General features: G+C 39.2%; 2 protein-coding genes across 2 annotated transcripts; both read right to left on the reverse strand.

Moving 5' to 3' along the window:
• Positions 1–438: 438 nt before the first annotated feature.
• LOC112214907 (zinc finger MYND domain-containing protein 15-like) lies at positions 439–3,363 on the reverse strand. Its single transcript, XM_042297845.1, has 3 exons — positions 2,629–3,363; positions 2,075–2,324; positions 439–739 (listed from the first exon to the last, which is right to left on the reverse strand). Exons 1-3 carry the CDS (start codon positions 2,876–2,878, stop codon positions 547–549), a joined length of 693 nt encoding a protein of 230 aa, XP_042153779.1. The 5' UTR covers positions 2,879–3,363; the 3' UTR covers positions 439–546.
• Positions 3,364–3,894: 531 nt separating this feature from the next.
• LOC112214906 (F-box only protein 24) lies at positions 3,895–21,377 on the reverse strand. Its single transcript, XM_042297846.1, has 9 exons — positions 20,683–21,377; positions 20,253–20,439; positions 18,702–18,973; positions 17,927–18,200; positions 15,692–15,850; positions 15,404–15,525; positions 8,420–8,551; positions 8,128–8,298; positions 3,895–4,357 (listed from the first exon to the last, which is right to left on the reverse strand). The coding sequence occupies exons 3-9, from the start codon at positions 18,954–18,956 to the stop codon at positions 4,028–4,030; spliced, it is 1,443 nt and encodes a 480-aa protein (XP_042153780.1). The 5' UTR covers positions 18,957–18,973; positions 20,253–20,439; positions 20,683–21,377; the 3' UTR covers positions 3,895–4,027.
• Positions 21,378–22,136: the final 759 nt, after the last annotated feature.

The following is a 22,136-nucleotide window of genomic DNA, read 5'->3' on the forward strand; positions in this document are numbered from 1 at the left end:
AACAGACTATACCTGTGTAATCCTTTGGGACCATAACATCATTATTGGAGACTTTTGGTTTTACAAATGCCAAATCTGTTGAGATCACTACTCTGTTTAGCTTGCCTCCAGCAGGTCGTGTTGCCATGTGCGTTGACTACAAATCACCTCTCTCTTATTCTCTCAGTACTCTCAGGTCTGTCAGGTCACCCAAGCACTCTCTCTCTCTCTCTGTCTTTGTCTCTGTCTCTCTCTCTCACTGTCTCTCTCTATCTCTGTCTCTCTCTGTCTCTGTGTCTCTCTCTCCTTTCTGTCTCTCTCTCTCTCTCTCTCTGTCTCTCTCTCTCTGGCTCTCTCTCTCTCTCTCTCTCTCTCTCTCTCTGGCTCTGTCTCTCTCTCTCTCTGTCTCTGTGTCTCTCTCTTTCTGTCTCTCTCTCTCTCTCTCTGTCTCTCTCTCTCTCTCTCTCTCTCTTCCTCTGTCTGTCTGTCTCTCTCTCTCTCTGTCTGTATGTCTCTCTATGTCTCTCTGCCTCTCTCTCTGTCTCTCTCTCTCTCTCTCTCCTCGCCTTACCATGGTTTCAGCTGACTGGGGAAGGAGTGTTTCTTACACACGTGACAGTAGCAGGTCGGAGGCCAGCGCATACTGAAGGACTCTCCTCCGTCCACCTGCTCCACCTCTGTGAGGCCCCAGTCACCCAGGGCCTGGGGCCACAGAACCACCTTCAGAATGGTGAGGGCCTTCTCACACCTACTCAGCAACCTGGAGGATGAGAGGAGAGAGAGAGAGGGGGATGAGAGGAGAGAGAGGGGGATGAGAGAGAGAGGGAGAGAGGGGATGAGAGGAGAGAGAGAGGGGGGGGTGAGAGAGAGAGAGGGAGAGAGGGGATGAGAGAGGGAGAGAGACAGAGAGACAGAGAGAGAGGGGATAAGAGAGGGAGAGAGACAGAAGACACGTAGAAAGAGCTATATACTGGGTTAGAAAACAGATATGATATCTTACCAAAAAGAGGCCCTTCGTTCCTTATACTTAGGGGAAAAAAGCTGCTAAGTAGAACCATACAGGGTTCTTCGGTTTGTCCCCATGGGGAAACCCATTTAGGTGCTGGGTAGAACCCTTTTGGGTTAACCAAGAACCATTTTATCATTTGGAGGCCTCCCGAGTGGCACAGTGGTGTAAGGCGTTGCATCTCAGTGCATGAGGCGTCACTACAGTCCCTGGTTTCATTCCTGGCTGTATCACATCCGGCTGTGATTGGGAGTCCCATAGGGTGGTCTTTTCCTGGCTTAAGCAGGATACATTGGATAATGACAATTGGCCAATTTAAGGCCTTTATTTGAGGACCTAGTTATACCCGAACACAGTGGTGTTAGGAAACTCCTGGTTTACAGGCCACATCAGGCCTGCAAGTCATACTATGCTGGCTTTGCAAAGTGATTTGTAATTCCTATTGGAATCCAGCCAGAGTTAGAATATACAACAAGTCTAATCGTTAGACATCTGCAAACTGCATTCAGAATGTCTGCCAGGTTAAGGAAGATTGAAAACTGAGATTACCTCAATCATCTAAACTTGAACAACCGTCTCAGTATAACGGGTCCAGTCAACAAAATGACTAACAGATTGGATTAGTTTAGAAAACGGTATGTTATTTATATTCCTGTTGCATAAAATGAATCAACCAATCAATGGACATGCAAAAAGACAGATATTACAGTAAAACAAACAATTCTGAAAATCTCCCTGCAAAAGAACATGCTGGGAATTATATTTTATTTTAATTTTACTAGGCAAGTCAGTTAAGAACAAATTCTTATTTTCAATGACAGCCTGTTCAGGGGCAGAACAACAGATTTGTACCTTGTCAGCTCGGGGATGCGAACTTGCAACCTTTCGGTTACAAGTCCAATGCTCTAACCACTAGGCTACCCTGCCACCCTCATATGGTTCTATGGTTCTTTCTTGACTTCCAAAGAACTCTTGGGATGTTAAAGGTTCTAGGTAGAACCCTTTGCCTTACAAAAGAACCCTCGTCTTCCAAAAATTATTGGTAGAACCCTATCCCTCCGTAAAGAACCCTTTTGTCTGAGTTTGTACCTGTGAAGCTTCTTGTCATTGACGTGGAGCATGTGTGGTCTCCGAGGCAACCCGCCAGTCATGGGGGCCTCCATGCAGCGTCTCAGCAGTCCTACCATCTTCTGGATTGTCTCCAGGGCCCCCTTCCCATCTCCACCCGCCGCCTCGCCCCCACCCAGCGCCCCCGCCCAGCCACCGGCCAGCACGTCAAAGCCCAGGGGCAGGCCAGAGGCATCCGTCACCATCAGAACACTCTCTCCTTCACTACTTACTACAGAGGGAGAGAGAGAGAAGAGGGGAGGAAGGGTGGGAGAGACAGAGAGACAAAGAAAAAGTTGGTTCGATAGGGGCAATTATATGGTAATGGCTTACGCTGAGACTGATTTTTCATATATATTTTTTGGCATAGACCTAAAGAGTCTCCGCATAATTCCGTTATCGTGGAATTGACCGTAGGTATAGCGTTTTGGTATTACGGTATGATAGCTTTTTGGATAACAGCTTCAAGAGGTAAGAATGAAATACTCTGTGTGCTCCAGTAGATCACGCAGGCTATGCCTAAAGGTTTTACTCACTGAGCTCGGAGGGGTCCACTCCAGCCTGTTCTAGCCGTGGAATAGCTGCAGGTGGCTTTGCAGCGCAATCCAGCAGGTGCAGTATCCAGTACGGTGAGCGGTCCATGTGGTATCGGGGAAAATCGTACCCCCAGAAATCACTATGTGGTTCTTTGCGCCCCCTACGGGTGGTCTGGAAGCAGCGATACCACTGTGCCATAGCCTCCGAGAACTCAATCATCCGGTCACGGTAACCTGACACTAACTCCATCTGAAAATGAGCAAGACGTAGGTCGGTCAAAAAGACTCAAGAGAGAAGAGAGGTAGACCGAAAGAGCACTAGGCATAATATGGAGGAAATGTAAGGGACGTTGTCAACCACAGACAAACGCTACAGATAGTGAAAACATACATATTATTCCACCATCATTCTATCCTATTAATCAACTTCCATTAATAGAATTTTCTTTACCTTGAGTAGGGCTATATTTTTTTCGCTTAAATCTGTTTGTTCTTTGGTTGGAAAAGGCCTTCTATCACCTGTAGCCTAGGTTGTTTTGAGGAATTTGAAAAATGAAAATAAACATGCGACAAAAATATGTTGTTTTACGAAAGCAAAGGCGTCATTGTTTTACGCGATGAGCATTCCAAAAAGGAACACCATTTGTCCCGCAAAAAATGGTCAGTCTATTTTTATTTCTCTAGCCTACAGCAAATATTTTAATGATCGAACAATCCATTTGATTACAAAACATTTCGTCTGTCCCCAAAACAATCTTTACGTCAGGCCTTATCAAACATGATCAATTAATCAATATTTTCTACGGAGCGCTATTAAATAAATCACCGCTAGTGGGTGGTGTTGTACTAGATTTCTGCACTTAAGCGGTAATGTGATTCAGGGTTGTGACACTGGAGGAGTACAGGTTAGGAGAGTATTTTAGCTAACCCTAAACCTTTTCCTAACCTTAACCTAAGTCTCCTAACCTGCCACGTTAATTATCCTAAACTTAACCTAAGTCTCCTAACCTGCCACGTTAATTATCCTAAACTTAACCTAAGTCTCCTAAACTGCCACATTGTTAATTATCCTAACCTGCCACATTGTTAATTATCCTAACCTGCCACATTGTTAATTCTCCTAACCGTAACCTAATTATCCTAACCTGCTGCGTAAGTTCTCCTAACCAGCTACAAAAAGTCACTTCCAGTCGTAGCTGTACTAGCTCTAGTCAGAACCGTGATTCAGGGATACAGGATCGAGGGATTAATACATTTGACACAAACACTGATGCTGCTGTTTTTATTAAGCAAAATAAAACATCAAATGTGGATGGAGTCTTTGGCCACAATTGTTTCATATAGCATAAAAAAAAACATTCTGTTAGGACGAAAAAAGTGGCATTGTTGGTGAATGTGGTTACGACTGGCTGCTGGGCTCGTCAGACACGGACCGGATGGCGATCAGCGCTTGGACCAGGAACTCCCTGTGGGCGGGGTTAATGGTCATGTGTCGCTGCACAGCCCAGCGGAGGATGTCCACCTTTCGCCTCAGACTCTCACACTCCCTCAGCTGGGCTAGTTGCCAGATCAGCCTCTCCCTCTCATCTCTCGCCACCTCACTTTCCTCCTCATCCTCCTCCTTTACAGGGGGGGGGCAGCGGAACAGCGGGGGCTCGGCGATGTCATGGCAACAGAGCAGGAAGAGGCAGTCCTTGGAGGCACAGAGAGAGCGGGCAGCACGGGGCACCTGGGGGAAGAGAGAAAGAAGACAGATACAATAGTTAAAGAAGACAGTACCAAATATAAGTCTTCTTCTTTGGTATGATGGCGTTCACACAGTTTGTGCATGCCGCCACCTACTGTGTAGGAGTGTATGGTCGATCACGTTAGATTCTTTTTTTTTAAACTAACCCTCCACTATTTCATTTTTTTTTTTTTTTAAACACCTCATTCCACTTCTTTGACCCTAACTGATCTTACACCAGGCTGGGAGGACGGGAGGCTGGGAGGACGGGAGGCTGGGAGGATGGGAGGACGGGAGGACGAGAGGCTGGGAGGAGGACGGGAGGCTGGGAGGACGGGAGGCTGGGAGGACGGGAGGCTGGGAGGACGGGAGGACGGGAGGCTGGGAGGAGATGGGAGGGTGGGAGGACGGGAGGCTGGGAGGACGGAGGCTGGGAGGATGGGAGGCTGGGAGGACGGGAGGCTGGGAGGATGGGACTCTTTAGTTCAACGCAGAGTGTAACTCTTCCACAGTAAAACCTCGTACACCCGAGTACTTCTCTACAGCTGGCACCACAACATCTAGTTTCTGTCATTTATGTTTAATTTCTGCAGTACAGTTGATATGCTAAGAAGCCAACCTTGCTGAAGCACAAATTATATCACTCTTTATTGGCCTAGGCAAAACTACTCACCCTTGACCCATCATCCTCTACTCTCTTCACTGCCTCAGCATATGTGAACTTCTGTTCTACTCTGACCCTGCCAACCTCAACCTGTCTCTCTCGCACCAGGCACTTCTGATCCCCAGCAACATGGGTATCCCCACAATTGACACACACTGTTTTTTTTTACCCCCGATACTACACATTCCTTTGTCCCATGCCTTCCTGCACACTTCTCACATCTTGGAATGTACCTCCTCCACACTGCTGCAACATGACCATGAGCTTGGCATCTGAAACACCTCAGTGGGTTCGGCACAAAAGCTCTCATTGGAATAACTGACATTTCCTAACATGACTTGGTCAAGTAAATACTCTGCTTCAAAACTCAAAAGGACTATAACGGTGTCTTCTCAGTTTCACTACACTTGCCAAACGGCAGGTGTCACAGACACAGGGAATCTTCAACTTTAGTTGCACCACCTCACCCCAGTAATCACTCCTTTCAAAGGCGCCCTGCTCCGGAGAAGTCACAGGTTTTGTCCTGAGGCCTGTGATGTGAAGCACTCGCTCCCTCTGGGCCTAAGAAACACCAAGTCCACTTCGAGCTACCTTCACCGATTTGAACAGAACCCACATTCTTTTCTACCCAGCCTGAGACTACATATGGGTCAGTCAAAATGTAGGGATCCACTTTCTACAAAAGTTTCACCCCCACTGGGCAAGAATCATCTTTTGCATGACCATAGGGGAGAGGCTGGGACTCTGAGGTCTTCTCAACACCTGCCACCGCAGGTACAGTGATTCATCCTCATTCTTATCAGGTTACATTTCTGAGACAGCAGAATACGGTTTGTACTTGGTGCCATTCTTCCTCAACACACATCTTCCCTCTGCACTGGGCTCTACTCCATCTCCCTCGCTGTCCATAACCACATTTATCCATTCACCTTGCTCATGCAGAGCCTTCATCCGCTGTATTGTTTGCAGATCAAACACTGATGGCCGTTCTCCAATACCCAACATCTGTTCCTGAGCACAATGTACTAGTCTGGGTATCTCTGGCCTCTCCATGCTTCCAATTTACCATCTCTGGCCTCTCCATGCTTCCAATTTACCATCTCTGGCCTCTCCATGCTTCCAATCTACCATCTCTGGCCTCTCCATGCTTCCAATTTACCATCTCTGGCCTCTCCATGCTTCCAATTTACCATCTCTGGCCTCTCCATGCTTCCAATTTACCATCTCTGGCCTCTCCATGCTTCCAATTTACCATCTCTGGCCTCTCCATGCTTCCAATTTACCATCTCTGGCCTCTCCATGCTTCCAATTTACCATCTCTGGCCTCTCCATGCTTCCAATCTACCATCTCTGGCCTCTCCATGCTTCCAATTTACCATCTCTGGCCTCTCCATGCTTCCAATTTACCATCTCTGGCCTCTCCATGCTTCCAATTTACTATCTCTGGCCTCTCCATGCTCTCAAAATGTGAGCTACTCTGCATCAAAGAGCAGCGTCCGTTCCACTCCTGTCGCAGTGCCTGATGGTCAATCCCAAACATAGGTCTATAGCTAGCTAGATACAGTTGAAGTCAGAAGTTTACATACACCTTAGCCAAATATATTTAAATTCAGTTTTACACAATTCCTGACATTTAATCGTAGTAACAATTCCCTGTCTTAAGTCAGTTAGGATCACCACTTTATTTTAATAATGTGAAATGTCAGAATAATAGTAGAGAGAATGATTTATTTCAGCTTTTATTTCTTTCATCACATTCCCAGTGGGTCAGAAGTTTACATACACTCAATTAGTATTTGGTAGCATTGCCTTTAAATTGTGTAACTTGGGTCAAACATGTCGTGTAGCCTTCCACAAGCTTCCCACAATAAGTTGGGTGAACTTTGGCCCATTCCTCCTGACAGAGCTGGTGTAACTGAGTCAGGTTTGTTGGCCTCCTTGCTCGCACATGCTTTTTCAGTTCTGCCCACAAATTTTCTATGGGATTGAGGTCAGGGCTTTCTGATGGCCACTCCAATACCTGGACTTTGTTGTCCTTAAGCCATTTTGCCACAACTTTGGAAGTATGCTTGGGGTCATTGTCCATTTGGAAGACCCATTTGCAACCAAGCTTTAACTTCCTGACTGATGTCTTGAGATGTTGCTTCAATATATCCACATAATTTTCCTGCCTCATGAAGCCATCTATTTTGTGAAGCACACCAGACCCTCCTGCAGCAAAGCACCCCCACGACATGATGCTGCCACCACCGTGCTTCACGGTTGGGATGGTGTTCTTCGGCTTGCAAGCCTCCCCCTTTTTCCTCCAAACATAAAGATTGGAGTTCCAGTTCCATTTTTGTTTCATCAGACCAGAGGACATTTCTCCAAAGAGTACGATCTTTGTCCCCATGTGCAGTTGCAAACTAGTCTGGCTTTTTTTTATGGCGGTTTTGGAGCAGTGGCCTCTTCCTTGCTGAGCGGCCTTTCAGGTTATGTCGATATAGGACTTGTTTTACTGTGGGTATAAATACTTTTGTACCTGTTTCCTCCAGCATCTTCACAAGGTCCTTTGCTGTTGTTCTAGGATTGATTTGCACTTTTTGCACCAAAGTACATTAATCTCTAGGAGACAGAACGCGTCTCCTTCCTGAGCAGTATGATGGCTGCCTGGTCCCATGGTGGTTATACTTGCGTACTGTTGTTTGTACAGATGAACATGGTACCTTCAGGCGTTTGGAAATTGCTCCCAAGGATGAACCAGACTTGTGGAGGTCTACAATTTTTTTCTGAGGTCTCAGCTGATTTATTTTGATTTTCCCATGATGTCAAGCAAAGAGGCACTGAGTTTGAAGGTAGGCCTTGAAATACATTCACATGTACACCTCCAATTGACTCAAAAGATGTCAATTAGCCTATGACTCCAACCTAAGTGTATGTAAACTTCCAACTTCAACTGTAATTAACCAATCAAACAGCTAGAAAATTAACCAATCCGACACCTAGATTATTAACCAATCCGACAGCTAGATAATTAACCAATCCGACAGCAAGAAAATTAACCAATCCAACAGCTAGATAATTAACCAATCAAATGTCCAGAGTGAGATTACAAAGAGTGCAGCTTTACCTTGATGTTCAGTTTGATGAACACAGCGCTTCCCTTGGAGCAGCCGGGCAGTCGGCGGCCTCCTCCACAGCCACAGCCCTGTACTTCCTTCACTCCAGACTCCCCTTGCAGCAGGGCGAGCGAGTGGTTCAGTCCACACCACACCTCCACTGGAGTCATGGACAGTACCACCTACAACAGGGGAGAGGGGGAATTGTTACCTGATGGATTTTGATATTGTGGTGTAGAGAAATGTAGTTTCAACTGGAAACTGGACAGTAAGGTGTACAAGGGAGGAAGCACAGACACACACCTCTGTGGGTTCGCCGCGGTCGATCTTATCTCCTGTGCCAAGCTGTCCATAACGGTTGCTGCCCTGCATGAAGACTCGGCCACAATCGTCCAGCAGGCACAAGTGGCTCAGTCCCAGAGAGCACTTCACCACCTAGCAGAGGTCAAAGGTAACTCCGTTGTAGGTTTGAATCCTGCATGCATGGACCATATATACTAATAGACCATATATACTAATATACCATATATATCATATATACCAATATACCATATAAACTAATATACCAAATATACTAATAGACCATATATACTAATATACCATATGTATTAATAGATCATATATACTAATATACCATATGTACTAATAAACCATATGTATTAATAGATCATATATACTAATATACCATATGTACTAATATACCATATGTATTAATAGACCATATATACTAATATACCATATATACTAATAAACCATATGTATTAAAAGATAATATATACTAATATACCATATGTACTAATATAACATATATACTAATATACCATATGTACTAATAGACATTTATACAAATATACCATATATACTAACATACCATATATACTAATATACCATATGTAGTAATAGACCATATATACTAATATACCATATGTACTAATATACCATATATACTAATATACCATATGTACTAATATACCATATATACTAATATACCATATATACTAATATACCATATATACTAATATACCATATATACTAATAGACCATATGTACTAATATACCACATGTACTAATATACCATATATACTAATATACCATATATACTAATATACCATATATATCATATATACCAATATACCATATAAACTAATATACCAAATATACTAATAGACCATATATACTAATATACCATATGTACTAATATACCATATATACTAATATACCATATATACTAATATACCATATATACTAATAGACCATATGTACTAATATACCATATATACTAATATACCATATATACTAATATACCATATGTACTAATATGCCATATATACTAATATACCATATATACTAATATACCATATATACTAATATACCATATATACTAATAGACCATATGTACTAATATACCACATGTACTAATATACCATATATACTAATATACCATATATACTAATATACCATATATACTAACATACCATATATACTAATATACCATATGTACTAATATACCATATATACTAATATACCATATATACTAATATACCATATATACTAATATACCATATATACTAATAGACCATATGTACTAATATACCACATGTACTAATATACCATATATACTAATATACCATATATACTAATATACCATATATATCATATGTACTAATATACCATATATACTAATATACCATATGTATTAATAGACCATATATACTAATATACCATTTATACTAATAAACCATAAGTATTAATAGATCATATATACTAATATACCATATGTACTAATATACCATATATACTAATATACCATATATACTAATATAGCATATGTACTAATAGACCATATATACTAATATACCATAAACACTAATATACCATATATACTAATATACCATATATACTAATATACCATATGTACTAATAGACATTTATACAAATATACCATATATACTAACATACCATATATACTAATATATCATATGTACTAATAGACCATATATACTAATATAGCATATGTACTAATATACCATATATACTAATATACCATATGTACTAATATACCATATATACTAATATACTATATATACTAATATACCACATGTACTAATATATACCATATATACTAATATACCATATGTATTAATAGACCATATATATAATATGTACTAATATACCATATGTATTAATAGACCATATATACTAATATACCATTTATACTAATATATAAGTATTAATAGATCATATATACTAATATACCATATGTACTAATATACCATATATACTAATATACCATATATACTAATATAGCATATGTACTAATAGACCATATATACTAATATACCATAAACACTAATATACCATATATACTAATATACCATATATACTAATATACCATATGTACTAATAGACATTTATACAAATATACCATATATACTAACATACCATATATACTAATAGACCATATGTACTAATATACCATATATACTAATATACCATATATACTAATAGACCATATGTACTAATATACCACATGTACTAATATACCATATATACTAATATACCATATATACTAATAGACCATATATACTAATATACCATATATATCATATATACCAATATACCATATAAACTAATATACCAAATATACTAATAGACCATATATACTAATATACCATATGTACTAATAAACCATATGTATTAATAGATCATATATACTAATATACCATATGTACTAATATACCATATATACTAATATACCATATGTATTAATAGACCATATATACTAATATACCATTTATACTAATAAACCATATGTATTAATAGATCATATATACTAATATACCATATATACTAATATACCATATATACTAATATACCATATATACTAATATACCATATATACCAATATAATATATACTAATATACCATATATACTAATATACCATATATACTAATATACCATATGTACTAATATACCATATATACCAATATACCATATATACTAATATACCATATATACTAATATACCATATTTACCAATATACCATATATACCATATATACTAATATACCATATATACTAATAGACCCGATCTACTAATATACCATATATATACTAATATACCATATATACTAATATACCATATATACTAATATACCATATATACCAATATACCATTTATACCAATATACCATATAAACTAATATACCATATATACTAATAGACCCTATCTAATAATATACCATCTATACTAATTTTCCATTTATACTAATTTACCATATATACCAATATAATATATACTAATATACCATATATACCAATATACCATATATACAAATATAATATATACTAATATACCATATATACCAATATACCATATATACAAATATAATATATACTAATATACTATATATACCAATATACCATATATACCAATATACCAATATACCATATTTCCAATATACCATGTCAACTAATATACCATATATACTAATATACCATATATACCAATATAACATATATACCAATATACAATATATACTAATATACCATATAAACCAATATACCATATATACCAATATACCAATATACCATATTTCCAATATACCATATAAACTAATATACCATATATACCAATATAACATATATACCAATATACCATATATACTAATATACCATATATACCAATATACCATATATACCAATATACCATACATACTAATAGACCATATATACTAATATACCATATATACTAATAAACCATATGTATTAATAGATCATATATACTAATATACCATATGTACTAATAAACCATATGTATTAATAGATCATATATACTAATAGACCATATGTACTAATATACCATATGTATTAATAGATCATATATACTAATATACCATATGTACTAATAAACCATATGTATTAATAGATCATATATACTAATAGACCATATGTACTAATATACCATATATACTAATATACCATATGTATTAATAGACCATATATACCATATGTACTAATATACCATGTATACTAATATACCATATGTACTAATAGACCACACATAATATTATACCATATATACTAATATACCATATGTACTAATATACCATACGTACTAATATACCATATATGCTAATATACCATATATACTAATAGACCATATATACTAATAGACCATATATACTAATATACCATATATACTAATATACCATATATACCATATATACTAATATACCATATATACTAATAGACCCTATATACTAATATACCATATATACTAATATACCATATATACCAATATACCATTTATACAAATATACCATATAAACTAATATACCATATATACTAATAGACCCTATCTACTAATATACCATATATACTAATTTTCCATATATACTAATTTCCCATATATACCTATATAATATATACTAATATACCATATATACCAATATACCATATATACAAATATAATATATACTAATACACCATATATACCAATATACCAATATACCAATATACCATATAAACTAATTTACCATATATACTAATATAACATATCACCAATATACCATATATACCAATATACCATATATACTAATATACCATATATACCAATATACCATACATACTAATATACCATATATACCAATATACCATATATACCATATATACTAATAGACCCTATCTACTAATATACCATATATACTAATATACCATATGTACTAATATACCATATATACTAATATATCATATATACTAATAGACCATATATACTAATATACCATATATACTAATATACCATATGTACTAATATACCATATATACTAATATATCATATATACCAATATACAATATATACTAATATACCATATATAACAATATACCATATATACCAATATACCATATTTCCAATATACCATATAAACTAATATACCATATATACTAATATACCATATATACCAATATAACATATATACCAATATACCATATATACTAATATACCATATATACCAATATACCATATATACCAATATACCATACATACTAATAGACCATATATACTAATATACCATATATACTAATAAACCATATGTATTAATAGATCATATATACTAATATACCATATGTACTAATAAACCATATGTATTAATAGATCATATATACTAATATACCATATGTACTAATATACCATATGTATTAATAGACCATATATACTAATATACCATATATACTAATAAACCATATGTATTAATAGATATTATATACTAATATACCATATGTACTAATATACCATATATACTAATATACCATATGTATTAATAGACCATATATACCATATGTACTAATATACCATATATACTAATATACCATGTATACTAATATACCATATGTACTAATAGACCACACAAAATATTATACCATATATACTAATATACCATATGTACTAATATACCATACGTACTAATATACCATATATGCTAATATACCATATATACTAATATACCATATATACTAATATAGCATATGTACTAATAGACCATATATACTAATATACCATATATACTAATAGACCATATATACTAATATACCATATATACTAATATACCATATATACCTATATACCATATATACTAATATACCATATATACTAATATACCATATATACCAATATACCATATATACCATATATACTAATATACCATATATACTAATAGACCCTATATACTAATATACCATATATACTAATATACCATTTATACAAATATACCATATAAACTAATATACCATATATACTAATAGACCCTATCTACTAATATACCATATATACTAATTTTCCATATAAACTAATTTCCCATATATACCTATATAATATATACTAATATACCATATATACCAATATACCATATATACAAATATAATATATACTAATATACCATATATACCAATATACCAATATACCATATTTCCAATATACCATATAAACTAATTTACCATATATACTAATATAACATATATACCAATATACCATATATACCAATATACCATATATACTAATATACCATATATACCAATATACCATACATACTAATATACCATATATACCAATATACCATATATACCATATATACTAATAGACCCTATCTACTAATATACCATATATACTAATATACCATATGTACTAATATACCATATATACTAATAGACCCTATATACTAATATACCATATATACTAATATACCATTTATACAAATATACCATATAAACTAATATACCATATATACTAATAGACCCTATCTACTAATATACCATATATACTAATTTTCCATATAAACTAATTTCCCATATATACCTATATAATATATACTAATATACCATATATACCAATATACCATATATACAAATATAATATATACTAATATACCATATATACCAATATACCAATATACCATATTTCCAATATACCATATAAACTAATTTACCATATATACTAATATAACATATATACCAATATACCATATATACCAATATACCATATATACTAATATACCATATATACCAATATACCATACATACTAATATACCATATATACCAATATACCATATATACCATATATACTAATAGACCCTATCTACTAATATACCATATATACTAATATACCATATGTACTAATATACCATATATACTAATATATCATATATACTAATAGACCATATATACTAATATACCATATATACTAATATACCATATATACTAATATACCATATATACTAATTTTCCATATATACTAATTTCCCATATATACTAATATACCATATATACCAATATAATATATACTAATACACCATATATACCAATATACCATATATACAATATACCATATATACCAATATACCATATATACTAATATACCATATATACCAATATACCATATATACTAATATACCATATATACTAATAGACCATATATACCAATATACCATATACACTAATATACCATATATTCTAATATACCATGTATACTACACAAAGGTGCTATCTAGAACCTTAAAAGGTTATTTGGCTGTCCCCCTAGGATAACAAAAGTGTTCTACATGGAACCCAAAAGTGTTCTACATGGAACCCAAAAGTGTTCTACATGGAACCCAAAAGTGTTCTACATGGAACCCAAAAGTGTTCTATCTGGAATATCCTTTGGCGAAAGCTGAAGAACCCTTTTCAGAACCATTTTCTCTAAGAGTGTACCTGTGGACAAACGTGTGTTTGGTGGAAATGTATCTCTGCACCTTGTAGGGCAGGGAGAGCGGCAGAGGGGTGTGGATGTCATGGGGATCGTAACCCTGCTGGGTCCCAATGAACTGACGATACACACCAACGGAGTGCACCTCCAAATAGACTGAACCCTCACCTGAGAAAGAGAGAAAGGGATTTATGACACATTTTTATACCAGCATGGATGGAAAACCGCAATGTAAGAAGCATTGTTGCACGCAGAAACTGTCATATACTGAACTCAAGCTTCTTTTCAATGGAGTTTTCGCAGGAAACAATGCTAACTGTGCTGTGATATTTACCTGTGAGGTAGAGGATGCTGCTGTAGCTGGAATGGACCTGAGCGATGGGCAGGTGAGGCAGAGAGATGCTGATCTTCTTCAGAGCCAGCTGCACGGTGTAGGAACGGGGCGTGTTCAACAGGGTCTCATTCACAGACAGGGAATAGACCTTCCCAGAATCTGAGGGTGGAAATGGAGAGATACAATTCAGACAAACAAGTTGTTAATTTACTGGCTTTCATTTATATGTCAGGGACCTTGTAAACTATTTACAGTGTCTACGGAAAGTATTCAGACCCCTTGACTTTTCCTACATTTTGTTACGTTATAGCCTTGTTCTAAAATGGATTACATAAAGGGGACTTGGAGACTAGTCAGGTTTGAAGAGGGAGGACTGGGAGACTAGTCAGGTTTGAATAGGAGGGACTGGGAGACTAGTCAGAGGAGACTATTCAGGTTTGAAGAGGGGGGACTAGGAGACTAGTCAGGTTTGAATAGGAGGGAATGGGAGACTAGTCAGGTTTGAAGAGGGAGGACTGGGAGACTAGTCAGGTTTGAAGAGGGGGGACTGGGAGACTAGTCAGGTTTGAAGAGGGGGACTGGGAGACTAGTCAAATTTGAAGAGGGTGGACTGGGAGACTAGTCAGGTTTGAAGAGGGAGGACTGGGAGACTAGTCAGGTTTGAAGAGGGGGACTGGGAGACTAGTCAGATTTGAATAGGAGGGAATGGGAGACTAGTCAGGTTTGAAGAGGGAGGACTGGGAGACTAGTCAGGTTTGAAGAGGGGGACTGGGAGACTAGTCAAATTTGAAGAGGGTGGACTGGGAGACTAGTCAGGTTTGAAGAGGGAGGACTGGGAGACTAGTCAGGTTTGAAGAGGGGGACTGGGAGACTAGTCAGATTTGAATAGGGGGACTGGGAGACTAGTCAGGTTTGAAGAGGGAGGACTGGGAGACTAGTCAAATTTGAAGAGGGTGGACTGGGAGACTAGTCAGGTTTGAAGAGGGAGGACTGGGAGACTAGTCAGGTTTGAAGAGGGGGACTGGGAGACTAGTCAGATTTGAAGAGGGGGACTGGGAGACTAGTCAGATTTGAATTGAACTAGGGGAAGAGGAGGACTGGGAGACTAGTCAGGTTTGAAGAGGGGGACTGGGAGACTAGTCAGGTTTGAAGAGGGGGACTAGGAGACTAGTCAGGTTTGAAGAGGGGGACTGAGGAGACTAGTCAGGTTTGAAGAGGGGGACTGGGAGACTAGTCAGGTTTGAAGAGGGAGGACTGAGAGACTAGTCAGGTCTGAAGAGGGGGGACTGGGAGACTAGTCAGGTCTGAAGAGGGAGGACTGAGAGACTAGTCAGGTCTGAAGAGGGAGGACTGAGAGACTAGTCAGGTCTGAAGAGGGGGGACTGGGAGACTAGTCAGGTTTAAATAGGGTGGACTGGGAGACTAGTCAGGATTATTTAGGGTGGACTGAGAGACTAGTCAGGTCTGAAGAGCGGGGACTGGGAGACTAGTCAGGTTTGAAGAGGGGGGACTGGGAGACTAGTCAGGTTTAAATAGGGTGGACAGGGAGACTAGTCAGGATCAAGGGAAAGATGAATGGAGCAAAGTAAAGAGAGATCCTTGATGAAAAGCTGCTCCAGAGCCCTCAGGACCTCAGACTGGGGCGAAGGTTCACCTTACAACAGGACAATGACCCTAAGCACACAGCCAAGACAATGCAGGAGTGGCTTCGGGACAAGTCTCTGAATGTCCTTGAGTGGCCCAGCCAGAGCCCGGACTTGAACCCGATCGAACATCTCTGGAGAAACCTGAAAATAGCTGTGCATTGACACTGCCCATCCAACCTGACAGAGCTTGAGAGGATCTGCAGAGAAGAATGGGAGAAACTCCCCAAGTACAGGTGTGCCAAGCTTGTAGCGCCATACCCAAAAAGACTCGAGGCTGTAATCAATGCCAAAGGTGCTTCAAGTACTGAGTAAAGGGTCTGAATACTTATGTGAAAATTTGCAAAAAAAATGTGTAGATTGATGAGGGGAAAAAACTATTTAATCAGTTTTGTAATAAGGCTGTAATGTAACAAAATGTGGAAAAAGTCAAGAGGTCTGAATACTTTTCGAATGCACTATATATTTAAATCAAATGTAATTCCTGATGTTTAATTCACGGTGTGGCATTGGGTTGTAAAACTCCCCACATCAAACTTTCAATTGAAAATCCTTTTGAATTGAAAATCATCTGATGTTCAGAGACACTGACCAGTGAGCAGCAGCAGGACCCTGTTGACCTCGGAGCCGGTGAGGCGGAGCTGTATGAAGGTCAGGGAGGGGTGAAAGGTCATCCGGAACACCCTCTGGCTGGTGTCCTGCTGGAACACTTCCACACAGTCACACCGCGGAGGGGTGAGAGGGGGGGCCGAGCCGGGGGCGTCGGGCCAGCTGGGGGGTACGGCCTCTGCACCACTGTTAGCACGGCTCACCAGGACGTATATGTACTGACGGAAGGAGTTGTCGCTACGGGGATCCACGGCAAACTATGAGTGGAGGAGCGAGAGGAACAGAGAGAGAGAGAGAGAGAGAGAGACAGAGAGAGAGAGAGAGAGACAGAGAGTGATAGAGAGAGAGAGAGAGAGAGAGACAGAGAGAGAGAGAGAGAGACAGAGAGAGACAGAGAGAGAGAGAGACAGAGAGAGAGTGTGTGTGTGTGTGTGTGTGTGTGTGTGTGTGTGTGGGGGGGTGGTGGTGGGGGTTATAAAGTGTTCAAGCTAAAGTTTAACTTCCTGTTTAACTTCCCCCTACTGGCTAGCTAATCTGTACCCCCCCACTCACATACTGGCTGGCTAATCTGTACCCCCACTCACATACTGGCTAGCTAATCTGTACCCCACCCCCTCCCACTCACATACTGGCTAGCTAATCTGTACCCCCCACTCACATACTGGCTAGCTAATCTGTACCCCCCCACTCAGATACTGGCTAGCTAAATAGCTTGAGAATTGATCATGGCTTGTGAGAATACCCCCCTCCCCACTCACATCTTTGGCATTCTGACACAGCACAGTGTGGCGTGAGGCCCTCCTCCAAGTCATGTGACCGCGGAGCGATGATGTGGCGGCGTTGCGCAGCAGGAAGACGGTGCCCTGGTAGTCAAACAGCAGGAGGTGGTCGCGGGTTGGCAGGGACCTTCTGTAGCCCAGTGCCAGGGGAGGAACAACGGCAAGGGACACAGAGGGACCCCCGGACCTGCACCACTGGGGAGTCCGGGACCACCCACTGCCCAAACGCTGCATCTGGAGGCCCTGGGAGTCTGTGGGGAGTAGAGAGAAGGTCTTGAGTGGGACTGATTCAATAGATCATTGTAATATTTTGTTGATTTGATCTCATGTTTCATTTTCTGTTTTCTCAGGAGACAGTGTTTTCATATGTGATGGTATCATTCGTAACGGTCAAATGATGATGAACACTGAACAAAAAACATAAACTCAACATGTAAAGTGTTGGTCCCATGTTTCATGAGCTGAAATAAAAGATCCTAGAAATTTTCCATACGCCCAAAAAACGTATTTCGCTGAAATGTTGTGCACAAATTTGTTTACATCCCTGTTAATGAGCATTTCTCCTTTGTCAAAATAAACCATCCATCTGACAGGTGTAGTATATCAAGAAGCTGATTAAACAGCATGATCATTACACAGGTGCACCTTGTGCTGGGGACAATAAATGGCCACTCCAACGTTGTTTTAGAGAATTTGGCAGTACGTCCAACCGGCCTCATAACCGCAGACCATATGTACGGTGTGGTGTGGGTGAGCGGTTTGCTGATGTCAACGTTATGAACAGAGTGCCCTATGGTGGCGGCGGGGTTATGGTATGAGTCGGCATAAGTTATGGATAATGAACACAACTGCATTCTATCAATGGTAATTTGAATGCACAGAGATACCGTGACGAGATCCTGAGGCCCGTTGTGTCATTTATCCACCACCATCACCTCATGTTTCAGCATGATAATGCACGGCCCCCATGTCGCAAGGATCTGTACACAATTCCTGGAAGCTGAAAATGTCCCAGTTCTTCCATGACCTGCATACTCACCAGACATGTGACCCCATTGAGTATGTTTGGGATGCTGTGGATCGACGTGTATGACAGCGTGTTCCAGTTCCCGCCAATACCCAGCAACTTCGCACAGCCATTGAAGAGGAGTGGAACAACATTCCACAGGCCACAATCAACAACCTGATCAACTCCATGTGAAGGAGATGTGTCGCTCTGCGTGAGGCACATGGTGGTCACAGCAGATACAGACTGCTTTTCTGATCCACACCCCTGCCTTTTTTTGTTGTTGTTGTAAGGTGTCTCTGACCAACAGGTGTATATCTGTATTCCCAGTCATGTGAAATCCATAGATTCGGGTCTACATGAATTCATTTCAATTGACTGATTTCCTTATATGAACTGTAACTCAGTAAAATATTTGAAACTGTTGCATGTTGCGTTTTATATGTTATTTCAGCATATAGTCAAACAGAACATAATCCATTTGATTAAAGCGCAACAGACTCTGTCTCTCCCTCTAGTCTTACATTTCAAGATTGCTGTCCTTCGCCAGTCGTTGGGCGGGGCAGCGGAAGGCTGCTGCGTCCCCGTTGCCTGGCGATGGCAGAGCCGTCTCCAGAGGGAGGAGCTTAGGCTCAGCTGGTGGTAGGTGCTGCAAGTGGCTCCAAAGGCGATGACGTCACTGACTGACACTCTGGACAGAATCTCTTCCAGCTTGGGTGTGATTGGTTGGAGATCGAGATCCGTTTATGAGCAGAGACACAGCAGAGACCATCATAGCACAATGTTCAAATCCATATTCTGACAGTGGTTAGTTAGATTGACGGTTTATGTAACAAACGAAACAACGAGAAAGTTACACTTCCTGTCTGTGATCAAATGTGTGCATTAGGTCTAGCTTTGCACTTGACCATTTTAAATGATACTCTACCACACAGTGTGATGTGGTTATCTCACCAGCTCAGGTGGCAAAGAGCGAATAGTGATACAGTGTTCTACAGCATCCTCAGTTGGTGGGTTAGTCCTTCTCTTCTTTGGCTTGAAACATAGAAGCACACATTTTCACTTTTATTTTACAATATTCTATCTCTGAGTTTCCCTTTCAGAAATACTGTGCTTATCTCAACGTACCTTAGGTGGCGCCTCAGCTCTGTCGTATCCACACGCAAAGTTGGAACGGAGCTTTCCGGCCTCTTTATTTGGCCTCTCATCCATTTCTTATTAAAAAATGTTTGGATTTGATCTTTTAAAAATATTAAGCGGTTCCTCCTTCGCATGTGTGCAAATTTTTGAAGTACATTTTTCAGAATGTCTGTTCTTTTGAGCCAGTGTTCTAGAAGTCGTCACGGTGAACTTTGTTTTGGAATCATAAGCTATTGTTGCGTGATTGTAGAACTTTGGTGATGACCCATTGTGACGACCCATTCTGTTTCCTTCCGAACCAGTGGATCCTAAACTTTGACTTATTGTGTACCCCTAATAAGCCATAGTATCTCACTTACATGTCCCTTTGGCAACACATTTGCAAGCTGACGCCTTCCTGATAATTCCCAATATATTCATCCATTATACATACACTCAGTTGATAGAAAAGGAAATAAATTGATAGTTATATATTTAAAAAAAACAGGATTCAACAACTGAGACATAAATTGAACAAGTTCCACAGACATGTGACTAACAGAAATGGAATAATGTGTCCCTGAACAAAGGGGGGGGGGTCAAAATCAAAAGTAACAGTCAGTATCTAATGTGGCCACCAGCTGCATTAAGTACTGCAGTGCATCTCCTCCTCATGGACTGCACCAGATTTGCCAGTTCTTGCTGTGAGATGTTACTCCACTCTTCCACCAAGGCACCTGCAAGTTCCCGGACATTTCTGTGGGGAATGGCCCTAGCCCACACCCGCTGATCCAACACGTCCCAGACGTGCTCAATGGGATTGAGATCCGGGCTCTTCGCTGGCCATGGCAGAACACTGACATTCCTGTCTTGCAGGAAATCACGCACAAAACAAGCAGTATGGCTGGTGGCATTGTCATGCTGGAGGGTCATGTCAGGATGAGCCTGCAGGAAGGGAACCATGAGGGAGGAGGAGGTCTTCCCTGTAGCGCACAGCGTTGAGATTGCCTGCAAGCACAACAAGCTCAGTCCGATGATCCTGTGACACACCTCCCCAGACCATGACGGACCCTCCACCTCCAAATCGATCCCGCCCCAGAGTACAGGCCTCAGTGTATCGCTCATTCCTTCGACGATGAACATGAATCCGACCATCACCCCTGGCGAGACAAAACCGTGACTCGTCAGTGAAGAGCACTTTTTGCCAGGCCTGTCTGATCCAGTGACGGTGGGTTTGTGTCCATAGGCAACGTTGTTGCCAGTGATGTCTGGTGAGGATCTGCCTTACA

The sequence above is a fragment of the Oncorhynchus tshawytscha genome, linkage group LG15 (assembly GCF_018296145.1).
Source record: "Oncorhynchus tshawytscha isolate Ot180627B linkage group LG15, Otsh_v2.0, whole genome shotgun sequence".
Taxonomy (NCBI): Eukaryota; Metazoa; Chordata; class Actinopteri; order Salmoniformes; family Salmonidae; genus Oncorhynchus; species Oncorhynchus tshawytscha.

What these genes read in the sequence shown, in the direction of transcription:
- LOC112214907 (XM_042297845.1), bottom strand. Translation starts at nt 2,878, where the DNA reads ATGGAGTTAGTGTCAGGTTACCGTGACCGGATGATTGAGTTCTCGGAG. An exon ending in AGTGGACCCCTCCGAGCTCA is followed by an intron (nt 2,325 to 2,628) that starts GTGAGTAAAACC and finishes CTCCCTCTGTAG; the next exon opens with TAAGTAGTGAAGGAGAGAGT. An exon ending in AATGACAAGAAGCTTCACAG is followed by an intron (nt 740 to 2,074) that starts GTACAAACTCAG and finishes CTCATCCTCCAG; the next exon opens with GTTGCTGAGTAGGTGTGAGA.
- LOC112214906 (XM_042297846.1), bottom strand. Translation starts at nt 18,956, where the DNA reads ATGCAGCGTTTGGGCAGTGGGTGGTCCCGGACTCCCCAGTGGTGCAGG. An exon ending in CGCTCTCCCTGCCCTACAAG is followed by an intron (nt 8,552 to 15,403) that starts GTGCAGAGATAC and finishes GACCTCTGCTAG; the next exon opens with GTGGTGAAGTGCTCTCTGGG. An exon ending in ACCGCGGCGAACCCACAGAG is followed by an intron (nt 8,299 to 8,419) that starts GTGTGTGTCTGT and finishes CCCCTGTTGTAG; the next exon opens with GTGGTACTGTCCATGACTCC.